Source organism: Chaetodon auriga, chromosome 10 (assembly GCF_051107435.1).
Source record: "Chaetodon auriga isolate fChaAug3 chromosome 10, fChaAug3.hap1, whole genome shotgun sequence".
Taxonomy (NCBI): domain Eukaryota; kingdom Metazoa; phylum Chordata; class Actinopteri; order Chaetodontiformes; family Chaetodontidae; genus Chaetodon; species Chaetodon auriga.
This window is the reverse complement of record NC_135083.1, coordinates 24,439,211-24,452,182: the sequence shown is the minus strand read 5'-3', so window position 1 is coordinate 24,452,182 and position 12,972 is coordinate 24,439,211. Positions and strand designations below refer to the sequence as shown.

At 40.8% G+C, this 12,972-nt stretch overlaps 1 protein-coding gene across 1 annotated transcript; it reads right to left on the bottom strand.

Annotated features, from left to right (window-relative positions):
- Positions 1–289: 289 nt before the first annotated feature.
- On the bottom strand, positions 290–6,762 carry pofut1 (protein O-fucosyltransferase 1). The gene is made up of 7 exons (XM_076740066.1): positions 6,597–6,762; positions 5,981–6,102; positions 4,400–4,582; positions 4,081–4,193; positions 3,662–3,854; positions 2,773–3,015; positions 290–1,408 (listed from the first exon to the last, which is right to left on the bottom strand). Exons 1-7 carry the CDS (start codon positions 6,736–6,738, stop codon positions 1,214–1,216), a joined length of 1,191 nt encoding a protein of 396 aa, XP_076596181.1. The 5' UTR covers positions 6,739–6,762; the 3' UTR covers positions 290–1,213.
- Between the last annotated feature and the right edge of the window lie 6,210 nt (positions 6,763–12,972).

Below are 12,972 nucleotides of genomic sequence, written 5' to 3'. Positions count from 1 at the left end.
GCGTGTGAAAGCATACTAACCCGTAAGAATATTGTGATTCTGAGTGAGCATGTGCATCGCATTTGAGCACTCAGTTCAACAAAAATCCCAAATATATTTATTCATCTGTGAATAACGAGGTTGCAAGCCCTCATACACGCATTACGAAGAATACAAATTCAAAGTATCCTGGCATATCTGGCAACCAAGGCTCAAGAGGCTTGACCAACATAGCTTAGTATCCCAGCTGATCCAACTGTACTCACAGCTAAGCTTCCAGTGAGGGAGATAAACAGACTGAGGCTGCTGGTTCTTTAAAAATACTTATGTATCACTTTATTGAATTGAATTATAGAAAACATTTTACTTCAAAATCATTGCATTCACTGCTTTCACACAGAGGAACACAACTATCTAACCATGCATCTCCATTTTCATTTCATCAGTTCAACCAGTGCAAATCAAATCTTGTCTCCCCGAAACATCCCTGATTCATTAGTGTTCACATTCACTGAATGACAATACAGTCCCCATGACAGTTAGCACGGGGTTCTGCACATTTCATCAGTTTGGCCCTGGTGAAATGAGAGGTGGATAGCCCGCCTGCTCCACCCCCCCACCCCCCTACAATTAGTATGTACAGGAGGATCAGTTACTGTGCTCTCCTTGGAATGGAGGGCAGAGAGGAAAGTCAATACCAACCTGGAAAGATATGGATGGATGGAAAGCTTTGGAGAAAGAGACACAAGTGTAACAGAGGATCGCTGACGCTGCCATCAGTCTTTCCCATGGTTCACTGAGGGAACCAGAGGTCCCTCTAACATGTCTGGATTGCAAAACTTAGTTACAGATACAGAACATGGCAGTTGCTAAAGGAAATGTTAGGGAAGCAAAAACTGGTTTACTGTGTAGTGACCAAAAACAGGTAAATCTTGAGAGGGAACATATAAATACTGACTTTTCAAGCAGGAAACAGACAAAAATAAAGTGTTTCTGGGTAGAAGCAGTGTCCATGTCATTACATTTCACAGACCTTACACTACTGAGCTGCTACATCCTATCTGATATGCCCTTTCTCACAGATTAAAACCCGTTCTAAAGAAAGGACTGGCCTTCACACCCTGTGAACAATCGCGTCACATATAAATGTTCCCTGCCTTCCACATACTCTCTTGCCTCCTCATGACAGTCATTCAGCATTAGTGGCCAGAGGACAACCACATGTCTCTTGTGCTCAGAGTTCTTCTTTGGGATTTAATTTCCCAGGCTTGTCCATGCCAAAAAAGGAAGAAGGAAGGCCGTGGACGTCCCGCTCTCTCTTCACAAAAGCAGAAAATGATGATACGCAGTTGCCGATGAAGTGGTCGGCTCGACCTAAGATGTACAGGTCCATTTGGGCTGAGTCTGGCTGAAGACTCACCACTTTCACCTGAAAAGCCAGAATACAACACACAAATAAACACCCAGTTATCCATACTTAAGTATTTCTCAATTTCCACAATGCTAAAAATGGTGAGAAAAACAAATTTTCCATATCAGACAAGTTCCATGTACAGCATACATGAAGAGCTGGATTTCGAATTCAACCCTTATGGGTGAACCGTTAATGTGCATCTATAAACTACGTAAAGACTAATAAAGTAAAGGCTAATATGACAAAACCTCTTTTCCAAATTGTGCAAAAGCCCCAATGTAGCTAATCATTTTAGGTCACACATGACATCACAAAGGGGGGAACTCCAAAACGTCCACTGCAAGGACCAGGGTCCAAAGGGCTGTCCACTCCAAGAACAATATCTGTAACAATAACTATAAATATGTAACTTAGAAAACTGGTGTCGGTCAAGTGGATGACGGAGTTCACACCGTAACTATAACGATGATTACAGTGGCAAACAAAACTCAGAATGCATATGAATTTACAGCATGTCTCTTAGGGTTTTAACATGGCAGATGAAATTGTGGAGACCTCAACCTCACTGAGGTTCAAAAAGCACCCCTGTTTTATAGAACAGTCTTTATAAACATGCTATGAAGAAGGAGGACATCTGGGATGCAACCGGGTTCACCCTAAGAATCAGTACTAAGTGTTTTATTATTTTTATTATTATTACAGAGATGAGGAGATTTGGTTATTGTGGTATACAACGTATTAAACTCTTCATGTATGTTACGTAATATTAGGTTGCAAATTACAGAATGTTATTGTTGCTTAGTGTGGACGCTCACTTTTTTTTTGTTTTTGTTGAAGTTATTGTTCTTGGTTTGAACGGCCCTTAAATCAAGTTCCAGGGACATTACTTTACTCCCAGAGTAGTCCCTCCTCGGCGAGTATTACTTTCAAAAAGAACAGTGGGGGTGGGGCTTGCAGCGCTGACCATTTCTGATGGGTCAAGTCCTCAAGGCATTTTATTTCAGCCTCCATTAAAAAAAATCTGCAGTAACAGACCAGTTTGTTTTTTACTGACTGTGTGTTGACACAACAACATGGAGTTACAGAAGAAAGTATACAACACATGAACCAACGACCACTGTTGTAATATAGTCACACATGGAAACAACGTAGGAAAAAACGGTTGTCACTTTTTATACGTCAGCAGACTAATTTGCTAACTTTGCAGGTCTTTAGGTCACAGAGAAACACAGTCTCTTGAAAAGTAGCTCCTGGGAGTAAAAGTTCTGGGTAGTTTGGGTGATGGCTATAAGCCGTGTTTCCACCCAAAGTACCCAGAACTTATGACATATCTGTGACATATTTGTACATGCATTACAGTGACTTTACAAGAAACCTACCTTGCCCTTGAACAGCTTTTCAATATCCCTGCTGTGAGATTCCGAGTCAGTGGCGATGTAGACAGAGCGGGAAGAAGTCTTCTTCACCCACAGTTTGACAGCTCTGCGGATCTCTGCCAGGTCAGGAAGGCACATGGTCATGGTGAGAGGCAAAGCTGTCTGGCGGTTGTAGCCAACACACTGAGGAGAGGCCATGAAGTGAGGCCCTGCATCGCCACTCTTCAGCATTTTGCAGGCATTTTGCTGCAAGGGTTAGGGTGGATAAAAAATGATTTAAATGTGACTAGATGATGACTGGGAGAGGCAACCTAGTACTACACTGTACTGGAAAGGTGTAAATGTCATCCAAAATCTACCATGGTTCTGAACTGCCTGACTGATCTGACTGAAAGGATAAATCTGTTTTTCTTAGTGCCAACAAATCTATATTTTATTCCTCTGTGCCAGAGATGAGCCACACCCTTACACTGGGTGACACGTTCCTTCATTGTCCCAATGTAGATTAATCTGTTGTTGAAAATATTCCCCAACAAATGCACCATTTCCTTCAGTTTGACTAACATTTGACAAAAACTATAGCGGCAAGCTGTTTTAGGAATTTACTGAGCCCTTTTAAGAATGACACTTTATTTTTTTATGTGCTGTTTGCAAGATTTACATTTTCATTAGGAACCAATGGGCTTGTCACAGACTGGGTAGGGAAGTCAGAAAGTATTGAAAGATGGATAGTTGATTTTGATTTTTTCATGAGATTTGTTGACGATAAGAAAATACAGAATATCAACAGCCTTAGCCTTTCAAAGATCCACTTTTAGGTAGACACTGAATGTATGACATTTTTAACTCTTATGAGTCCAAATTCTAGCTTATGTGTTGTGAAGTATCTCACCCAGTCAATGCCAATCCTCAGGTGGATGCTCACGTATGGCCTGGTCAGCAGGGCAGCAATGTGCTCTTCTCCCTCCTTTACCATCTTGTCCGACCACACCATGTAGCGCTGCAGGCCTGCATGCTCCTCTGTCACTGGGAACTGGGCAGGAGCACCGGGCATTGCCAGGACAGGGTGCTCAGAGGGAGGGAACCTATTCCAACAGGACAAGCATAAGGAGGGTCCGCCAGTTAACAGCTTCAGAGTAGAGACTACCTTTGTCATTAAAAATCAATGGAAAATGAAAACCTCATCACTTAATCAATCATTATGTTTATGTCTAACAATGTTCCTTATAAAGACATGGTCTTCTTTATGTCCTCTGTTATCTTGTTAATCTTAAATGCATCTATGGTTCTGTGACACAAACATCTACTCACTTCTTCATCCACTGAGGTTGGTGGTAGGCACTAAAAGAAATACCACCAAACAAGACAGACTTGTCAAATTCCACACCAACATAGTCCCAGAATGGACCAAATGGGTTCCCATCCTGGAAGTGAATCACAAGTTAATGTGAGAACAATGAAACAGTCTCAGTAGTGTCATCATCAGGAGATTTTGGTTCATAATTAGTGGTCTGTGAGCCACCAGGGGGCAGCATTTCACCATCACCCATTTCACTTGCACTCAACATCATTTAGTTCTAAAGAGGCTGAGCAATGAATAAAAGTACTTTAGTCTTTACTGGACTGTCACCTTCATCGGGCAGGACTTCTTGTCTGCACTCCGCTGTGCAGCAGTCTCAAAGCAGTAGGCGTTCCTCTGCCCTAAGACCCAGTATTTGGGAGCCAGCTTCTCCATGAAGTCCTCCAAACTCACCACACGGTGGTAGGCAGACAAGGCCTCTAGCTGGAAGAACTCACTGTAGGGAATATGGGCCTAAAAAGAATAGAAGATAATTGAATAAAATAGCACTTTCAAATTCAGGCTTAAAGGATAAATCAAATGAAAAGACCAGAATGAACAATGTGTTAGTTCCAAGCACATCAGTTCCTACTGAAGATGTAGGTAACAAATACAGCTTCACGTTTAAAAAGCCTTGGTAATTTACAAAAATAGCAGGCACTGTAGCTTTTAGCAAACATTTACCAAACAGGAGTAAATGTTGCATTTCAATGGGACTTTTTTCAGCTGCAGATTTAGTGGTCCAGTGAGTGTATGTGGGATTGAGCCAAAATAAACTGCAGTATGTGTGTTCACACCCCCACTGGGTGACATGTTCCTGCTTTAAAGGTGTTGTTCATTGAGATGTTCCTCATAGTTTTTGGACAGCAATGAAGCTTTACAGCACAGATCAAAATATATACCAGGATTTGATATACACACAGTACATTAACATACAAAAAGTTAATAAAGGTAGGAGATGTTTCGGGGGATGGAGGCAAACAACTTTAGATGCCTTGATCCGGTCCTATGTTACTCTAAGATATCTCCTTGAAATGACTTGAAATGTACAATACATCATCCATACAGGCTTTTTGACGGGTCATAGCAGGAAAACAGCAGGTGGAATTAATAACATCAACAATGGATGTGTTCAGTTTAGGGTTACCAGCTCCAGGGCCTTGGTGCTGTCCATGCAGGCTCACTGGCATGGGTCACTGATGTCATTACTTTTACCTGTGCCTTTACTGTTATGATCTGTCAACACATCTGTTGTGAAAAAGGCTTATTGTTCAGACACATATCGCTAATTTAAATGACAGCAGTCTCTGAACCCTTAATAACATGGAATAGAGGAAGTTATTCCTGGCAGCTGCCATCACTTTGTATTGAGTCTTGTGTATATCAGGGGCACCCCAGGAAATCCATTTGTGTATAGAACAGCATCAACTATTCCTACATTATACATATGTTCATTGTAAGTAAGTTGAGTAAGTTAATTCTGATTAACGTCCAAGAACAATCCTGCACCTTGCTGTGCAGCCTTTTAGTAGTATCTCCACAGCATGCACTGAAATACAGCACATTACTGGACACTATTACTACTATACTACTGTGTACATCCAGTACATATTAGAGATAATATTATGACCCCATCTTCAGTCTATATTCTCAGTTTTAATTTCATTCTACTTCATTATTATTCTTATTCTTATTGTTATTATTATTATTATTATTATTATTGTATTTGATTCTTACCTATGTCATTTGTTTTGTGATTTGCATGACGGGGGACGAAAGAGCCATCCATCCATCCATCTATCTACATTCTCAATGATCACATTTGTGTAATCACAGTCAGTGTCAGTAGCTCACACCTCACTGACTACTCACATTGGTGTAAGGGGGGATGTGGTGGCGGTACACTATCCAGGGAGGAACTGCCAGGGTTCGGTTCAGCATCTTTGCAAAGGCCAGAGATCCCAGGAAGTGGTCTGCCTGGTTTCCAAAGCGACCTGAACAATAACAGTGGACACTTATCACTCTCATTTCCAATGGCAGACTTGGATGAGTGGAGGGAAATGCTGGCTAACCTAGCTCCGAATATCAGGCGCTACATTTAATGAGTGATTTGCAAACGCAGTGTAGCAACAGCTGTAGTTTTTTTTACACGTAACATTACTCAAGCCCCACTTCGTCCTAAGCTCCACCAAGTTACCTGCTAACAAGCTACTGCTGCACCTCAACTAGCAGTAAGTGTTCAAATGTTGTGGAAGTTGAAATGCTACTAGCACAGGACCCGCCCTGCAGGACTGCTCTTAAAAACAATATGTCCACCTGAAGAATAGCTCGACAGACCTTTGGCTTCACATGTGGGCGATACGCATCTCTGTCGATATAAAACGCAACTCTCAGCTTATGAATGGCTGAAGTTTTGGATTCGCTAGCTCTGGTCTTTCCGTGTAACAGACCGCAAACATGTAAGTATGAGCTACAGAGAAGGAATTACCCATGCACGGGCAGTACAACACGTAGCCATTCTCATCCCACGTCAGGTCTTCGGCAGAAGTCCGACAAGTTTGGAGCAGAAGGCTTGAAAGCAAATATGTCACTATCAGAGCATGATATGCTTGTTGTCTGACCGCCATCATTGTTCATCTCATTTCCCAGAATGCACCGGGAGGTGGGCCACTTCTTCTTTGGCTTTATTGAAGATTTAAAACGCGCATGAAAAACGTGTACTTCTGCCTACTGTACCGGAGGTGTGGCATGAGCGGGTTGAAAGGCTAAATCTCAGGTTCATTGAAGAAATATTGTACCCTTACAACTCATCCACCCTGTTTGTTCAGCTTTCTGCTCCTGTCAGCAAAACTATCCACCTCTTACTGTCACAGCATTTACACTATTTGTCATTCAGTACAAACAGTGCAACTGCAGAGGAATGATATGGATAATTTCCTGAGGACATGAGCAAGCGTGTCAAGTTGTTCAGTCTCAGGATGACAGCCATCCGTGTGCACAACACCACACTGCTATGAATTATTGAACAAATCTGAAATGTTGTTTAGATTGCTGGAACAAGGCAATATACGCATACGACCCCACAGTGGTACATCCTCAAATTTTGGTTGAAATATTACAAAATTGCGCTTGGTGCAGTGAAATGTGTTTTGAAAAAAACAAAACTGCTCTAATTTTGGCTAAGAATATTGTGTTCATGTGAGACTTCATTGCTTATACCAAGAAGCTAACTGAGAAAAACGGATGATCTCAATTAGCTTCTGACTATAAGCTAACTGAGAGGAAGATTTTCAGGGTCTTCAAGCTTTCACTTGGGGAAAAGAAAACAATCATCCAGCATTGGGATACTATGCAGACACTGCATAAAGTTAGGACTTGGTATTAATACCAATTAGTTCAGACAATCTTATACAATCCTATCAGCAATTGTAATTTTGTGATTGTGTGGATGAGAATGAAAAGTTTCATCCAAACTGAGACATGACCCATTGAAAACTTGACACAGCTCTTACAAAATGAGGATGTGAGAATACGTCTGACATAAGGTGTTGATTTATTTTCTGCAGCCAGAGGAAAAAAGTCACTTTACCTCTCAAGCCATTAGTCTTCTGCCAAAATCATTGAAAGCATTATATACACATTAATACTCATTCAATGGAGCCTAACTACTGTGCCAATACCACCCAAACATTGGTTGAAAGACATATTTCAATCTGATGTTAAAAATGAATGATGGTACATGTTGCGAACATATTTAATGTTTACAGAAAGCAAAACACAACCACTGATTCAGTAAAATATCTTATAGTCTGCTTATTGTCTTATCATTCCTGCAGACCGACAAATGGAGCAGCCACACGAAGAAAAAAAAATGCATGAGACCTTCCTGCTTTGCCTCAGATTCCCTGGTGGAGCCAGTCAGCGCTATGTCCAATGATAAAGACTCAGATGAAAGGAGGAGCGGCGTCCCCAGACCTCTGTTGATAGAGGTTCTTCATTAGATGTTCACATGTGTGCTCAACATGCCCAAACCCAGTATGGCAACATGTGGCTTGGGTGCGGTCTCCAACCTTTATTACTTTCAGTTAAATCTGTGGACACACTGCCAGCCGGCCTTGTTTGACTGAATCGACTGATAATTGCTTATATATGTCAGATTTATGAGATCATTATCTACTGTGGAGAGGCTGAGTGATACAGCTGATATGATCCGAACACAATTTGTTGTTCATTATTACTTCAAGAACAACTGAATGTGTGCAGTTCAATGGTGATGATAGATTATTATCATCTAACAAACATCACATAGCCAAACTACCCCAAAAGTAAACAGAGTGCTTAATAAGAAACTTTTTTTGTTATTACTATTTTTGTATTTAAACCAAAATCCATGTGTTCTTTGCCAGTTCTTCACAGTGAGCAGTTTGAGATGTTTTGTAGTCGGCCCGTTGCTTTGAAGGATACTTAATCCCTCCACAGCCTCCAGTTCAGCCAACCCAGTCTAACGTATTCTCTCTTTGTGTTCAATCACTCTCGTTTTTCTTTTCTCTGATGCTCGACAGCTGGCTGTTCTTTCCCTCTTTTCCTGTGTCGTTCTCTGTGTCTGCTCCTCCCCCATCCCTTGAACACACACTGTTTTTCATTGTTAGAGATGACAGCAATGATAACAATACAAAGAACCACAACTCACAGCCTGAGTATGAGCAGAAGACAGAGAAAGAGAGACTTCCTTCACGTGAACAAATGACACCAATCACAACAACCAAATGAAACAGAAAAAACTACACTTCACTCAATTCTTCCGATTTTACTGGATATTTAGGGCATTTAAGGAGCCTGATCGTGTGACTTTTATCATGTTAGTCAATAAATGCTTTTGGTGCTGTATGGTGAGATTGTACGTTTTGTTTTGTACCTCTGACTCACTGTCCTGTGCTCTAACAATTTCATTTCCCTTTTTGTAACTACAAGTTCCTCAGACACATAACACTTTCTTTGAGAAGCTGCAGAGGAAGAAGGTGACATTTGCATTTCATAATAACATCTACAGATGCATATATGTCAGTCAAGTTTCTGCCTTCATGCCTCTCTGTCTTAGCCGTGCTTCTTTATTACCTTCTGCTGATGCAGAATGACGGGCCTAACACTGCCTGTGTCCTTTCAGAAGAGTGAAATAAGGTAGCCAACCTCAAACAACCCGCCTCCTGCTGACCTTTCTGTGTTGTTACTGACAACCTGGCTTTCAATTCAGCCCAAGGCTGTGACTAGCATGCGTGGTGTTATTTCCAAGATGCAGCGTGCAGACACCTAATGTATTTACAACTATGTTAAGGTTAAATCCAACAAAACTGCAATTTTCCCACCAAATAGCTCTTAAAAACCAATGAAGGGCAGGAAAGAAACTTTCTTTAAATTAATTAAACTCAATCTAACATGAACCTAACAAAAATAATCTGTAATTTTGGCTCTTAAAATGTGTTAGACCTGTTGAGAAAACTACCCAAAAACTCATTTGACAAGCTGCCTGTTTTTATTTTTCCTCTCAGCAAGGATCTCAGTTCGGCTGGAAAATTTTATTAAGATTTAGAGTTGTTGGGAAAGCTATCCAAAACTAACAAAACTCCATCGGCAGTTTTAGGTTTCCTTTCAGCAAGGACCCAGCACCCTTGCTTGGCAGTGAAGTTCTTTAGAGATGAGGAAAAAAATGAATTTAACATAAAATCTAAAAAATGAAAAAAAAAAAAGTAATACAACTCATTTAGGCTCTGAAGATTTATTTAGATTTAAAGGTGTAAAGAAAACTATCCCAAACTGACAAAACTGTTGACAAACGACCCATTTCTCCTTCCCCTGTGCTGGCAGCGGTGTGCCTTCATGACATGCAAACATAAAAGTGACAAATAGGTAACAAACTTATTTTGGCTCTGAAGATTTATTTGGATTTCGAGGTGCTGAGAAACTACTCAAAACTCAGAAAACTCCACTCTGTTTTTATTTTCCTTCTCATTTCCCCCTTTGGCAATGATGCGCCTTTATGACTTAAATAAACACTGAATATATCATAAAATTAACATATGAGTAAGAAAACTCATTTAAGCTCTACGCGGTTATTTAAACATAGAGCTGTTAAAGGAAAGTATCCAGCAATAATAAAAAAAAGTCTGTTGAATATTGTCTGGTTTTATTTGTCCTCTCAGGATCATCCTTTGGCAGCTGCATGTCTCTGTGACCTAGAAAAAAAAGAAATAGTAAGACATGACAGAAAAAAAAAAAAAAAAAAAAAAAAAAAAAGATTAAATTTGAGGTTAAATTTGGTTCTGTATGCTACACAACACTAGCAAAACTCTGTTGACAAGATGTCCGTTTTTACTTTTAGTTTTCATCTGCAGGATCCCCCTTTGGCAGTGCTGTGCCTTCATGACGTGGTTGTACAGCTGGACAGGACGCTCGTGTCACACCCATCTACCTTATCAACCTGCTGCAGACCACGGCTGCCGGCTGTCTGCGACCTGATACTCCACCTTCATCACCTAAAAATCGGTCCCAGCTGAGACAGACTCCCCACCTTTTACTCTGAGCTGCCCCGAAATGATCATACAACAGATGCTCAGTGGTTACATCAAGCACACAGGATGTGATCATAAGCTATCTTTCAGTGCAGCACTGCTGTGTTCCACATCATCTCAGCAGGTATTTGCATGTTGTGTAACATTTGTGTTTTGAGCAATAATTGCATTGACTTTTAGGACGTGAGAGGTGGCTGTACTGTGCTACTAGACATTAATGGTTGAATTATGGTTTAATATTACCATAAAATAAAAACAAAAGCCTAAAAAGAAGTGTTTGGAAAGTAACTGAAGCCAAAAATTCTGTCTAAATCCATGATTTTTAAGTCTTTTCAGTCTATGAACTGAACAGGATTCATTTAATCTCACCCTGAGACCCAGCTTCATTACAACATACTAAAATGGCACAACCTATTTTTACACAACTATAATTAAAGAAAAGTTGGCCAAAAAACAAAACTGAGCGAAAAAATCATGTATGCCCGTAACAGGCGGGAAGGGTCCCGCTCTGTGCCGGCAGTCTGCCCCATCCTTTCTAAGCTGTTTATCACCATCTCTGCTAATGTAAACCGCCCATCTGTTTTAAACAAAACACATAAAAAACACACAGTCATTTCCCACCATGCCAGACCATGAAAATAGGGATTGCTCGGTATTCTGGTGCCAAAAATACACTCCAGATGTGAACAAATTGTCCTCCTTACTAATTACTATTGTGTTCACTGATGCTGATTTGGGATCCCTTAGATGTAGATGGGGCTGAAAGTACTGCCAGAACTTGTGGATGTGTGTGTATTTGTTCGGAATCTTGAACATGCGTGATTCTAAAGCTGGTGGTGTTAAAAGAAGAGCTGGGAATTAAAGGGTGTTAAAGGAAAGATAGGTGAATTGGGATGAGACTGGAGGAGCAGTTGGAGATGTGACTACTGTTATATAGCCACCATAAACAGACACAGATGTTTCTACTCAGTGCCTGATGAAGGCTTTATTTAAGGGAGCCCATCGCTTTCTTCTGTTGTGTCTTCAGAGTTTCTGAGAGGCTGGCTTTCTCATCCCTTACAGTGCATCTAATCAGGACTGATTAGGTGTGTGGTAGCCAGAGACATGCAGGGGGGGCGGCTGCTCCAGAGGCTGCCCCCCTGCTCTTCTCCTTACTGGATGGTTTCTGCATGTGAGAGGTTTCCCAGACCGGAGAGATGAGAGAGACAGACAGGAATCAGAGCGAACCACTGCCACGGCATGATGTGGCGTTCCGAGATAGATAGTTAAAAATCACTCCGCAACTCCAAATAACAGAGCATTACGCAACTGTAATCAACCTGACTGCGGTCACACCAACCACACTGTAACCCGAATAAACAAACAATGGCATAATGAAAGAAATCTTCCTCTTCGTGCTGGGAAATCGCTTCACCTCATCCATCTTCAACCTCCTGCTTCTCCATCATCTATTCTGGTCCAGTTTCTGTTTGTTTTAGGGCATCCTCGTTCTGCAGGAGGAAAACAACAAAACAGCTGCATCAGACTGCAGCCAATAGAGAGAGTGAAGTAAGGACTTCCTCGCAAAACTCCGCCTGGACACTCTTCACGTAGTGTTAAAACATTGTGATTACCACAGATCATCTGTTTAACTCCATCAAAGAGGCTGGGATGGAACGCCAGGCTGTGACAGACACATGCTTCCATGCAGTCTGCCTGGAGTGAAAGAGTAGATGCTGTCGTAGCCACAGTCACTTCTCTGTGAGCTTACCTCCTGTAAAACATGGAAATTTACTGTGAAAGCAAACTTAATCACAGTGTATCAAACGACTGCCTTCATCTCCCTCTTCTCCACGTTATCTAAATTTCTTAATTTATTACAGGCTAAATAACCAGTTGTCTTTGGTTTTGTAAAATTCATGTTTATCAATTTCTTTTCAACCAATTTCTAATGTCAGAAGAGTTGATTAATTTTCAGAGATAATTAGATAAAGAAGAGAGAGAGAGCCTTTAGCAATAACAACTGTGTGTGTAATGTGTGTGTGAAAGATTAACCCTAATTCTGTAACAAAGTACAATGAAATAATTGCTTCAATTTGATCATCTGTTTTTCCTCTTTTAGAGTCATGTAATAGATGAAGCCTCAGCTCTGAATGTTACGTATTTCACTGTAATAATGGATTCATTCTTAAATGAGCTTCGTGTAGAAATCATTTTTACATTCTAACCTGGGCCCATGATGAAATCTGAGCTTTCTCAGTTTAATTGTTTCATCCTTAACAATTCTTTCAATTGTTTTTATAATAGATGAATAAAGAT

Coding starts and splice junctions, on each gene's coding strand:
- pofut1 (XM_076740066.1), bottom strand. CDS start 6,738: ATGATGGCGGTCAGACAACAAGCATATCATGCTCTGATAGTGACATAT. Junction 6,103..6,596: donor GTTGTACTGCCCGTGCATGG/GTAATTCCTTCT, acceptor GTTATTGTTCAG/GTCGCTTTGGAAACCAGGCA. Junction 1,409..2,772: donor AAAAGCTGTTCAAGGGCAAG/GTAGGTTTCTTG, acceptor CTGGCTTTTCAG/GTGAAAGTGGTGAGTCTTCA.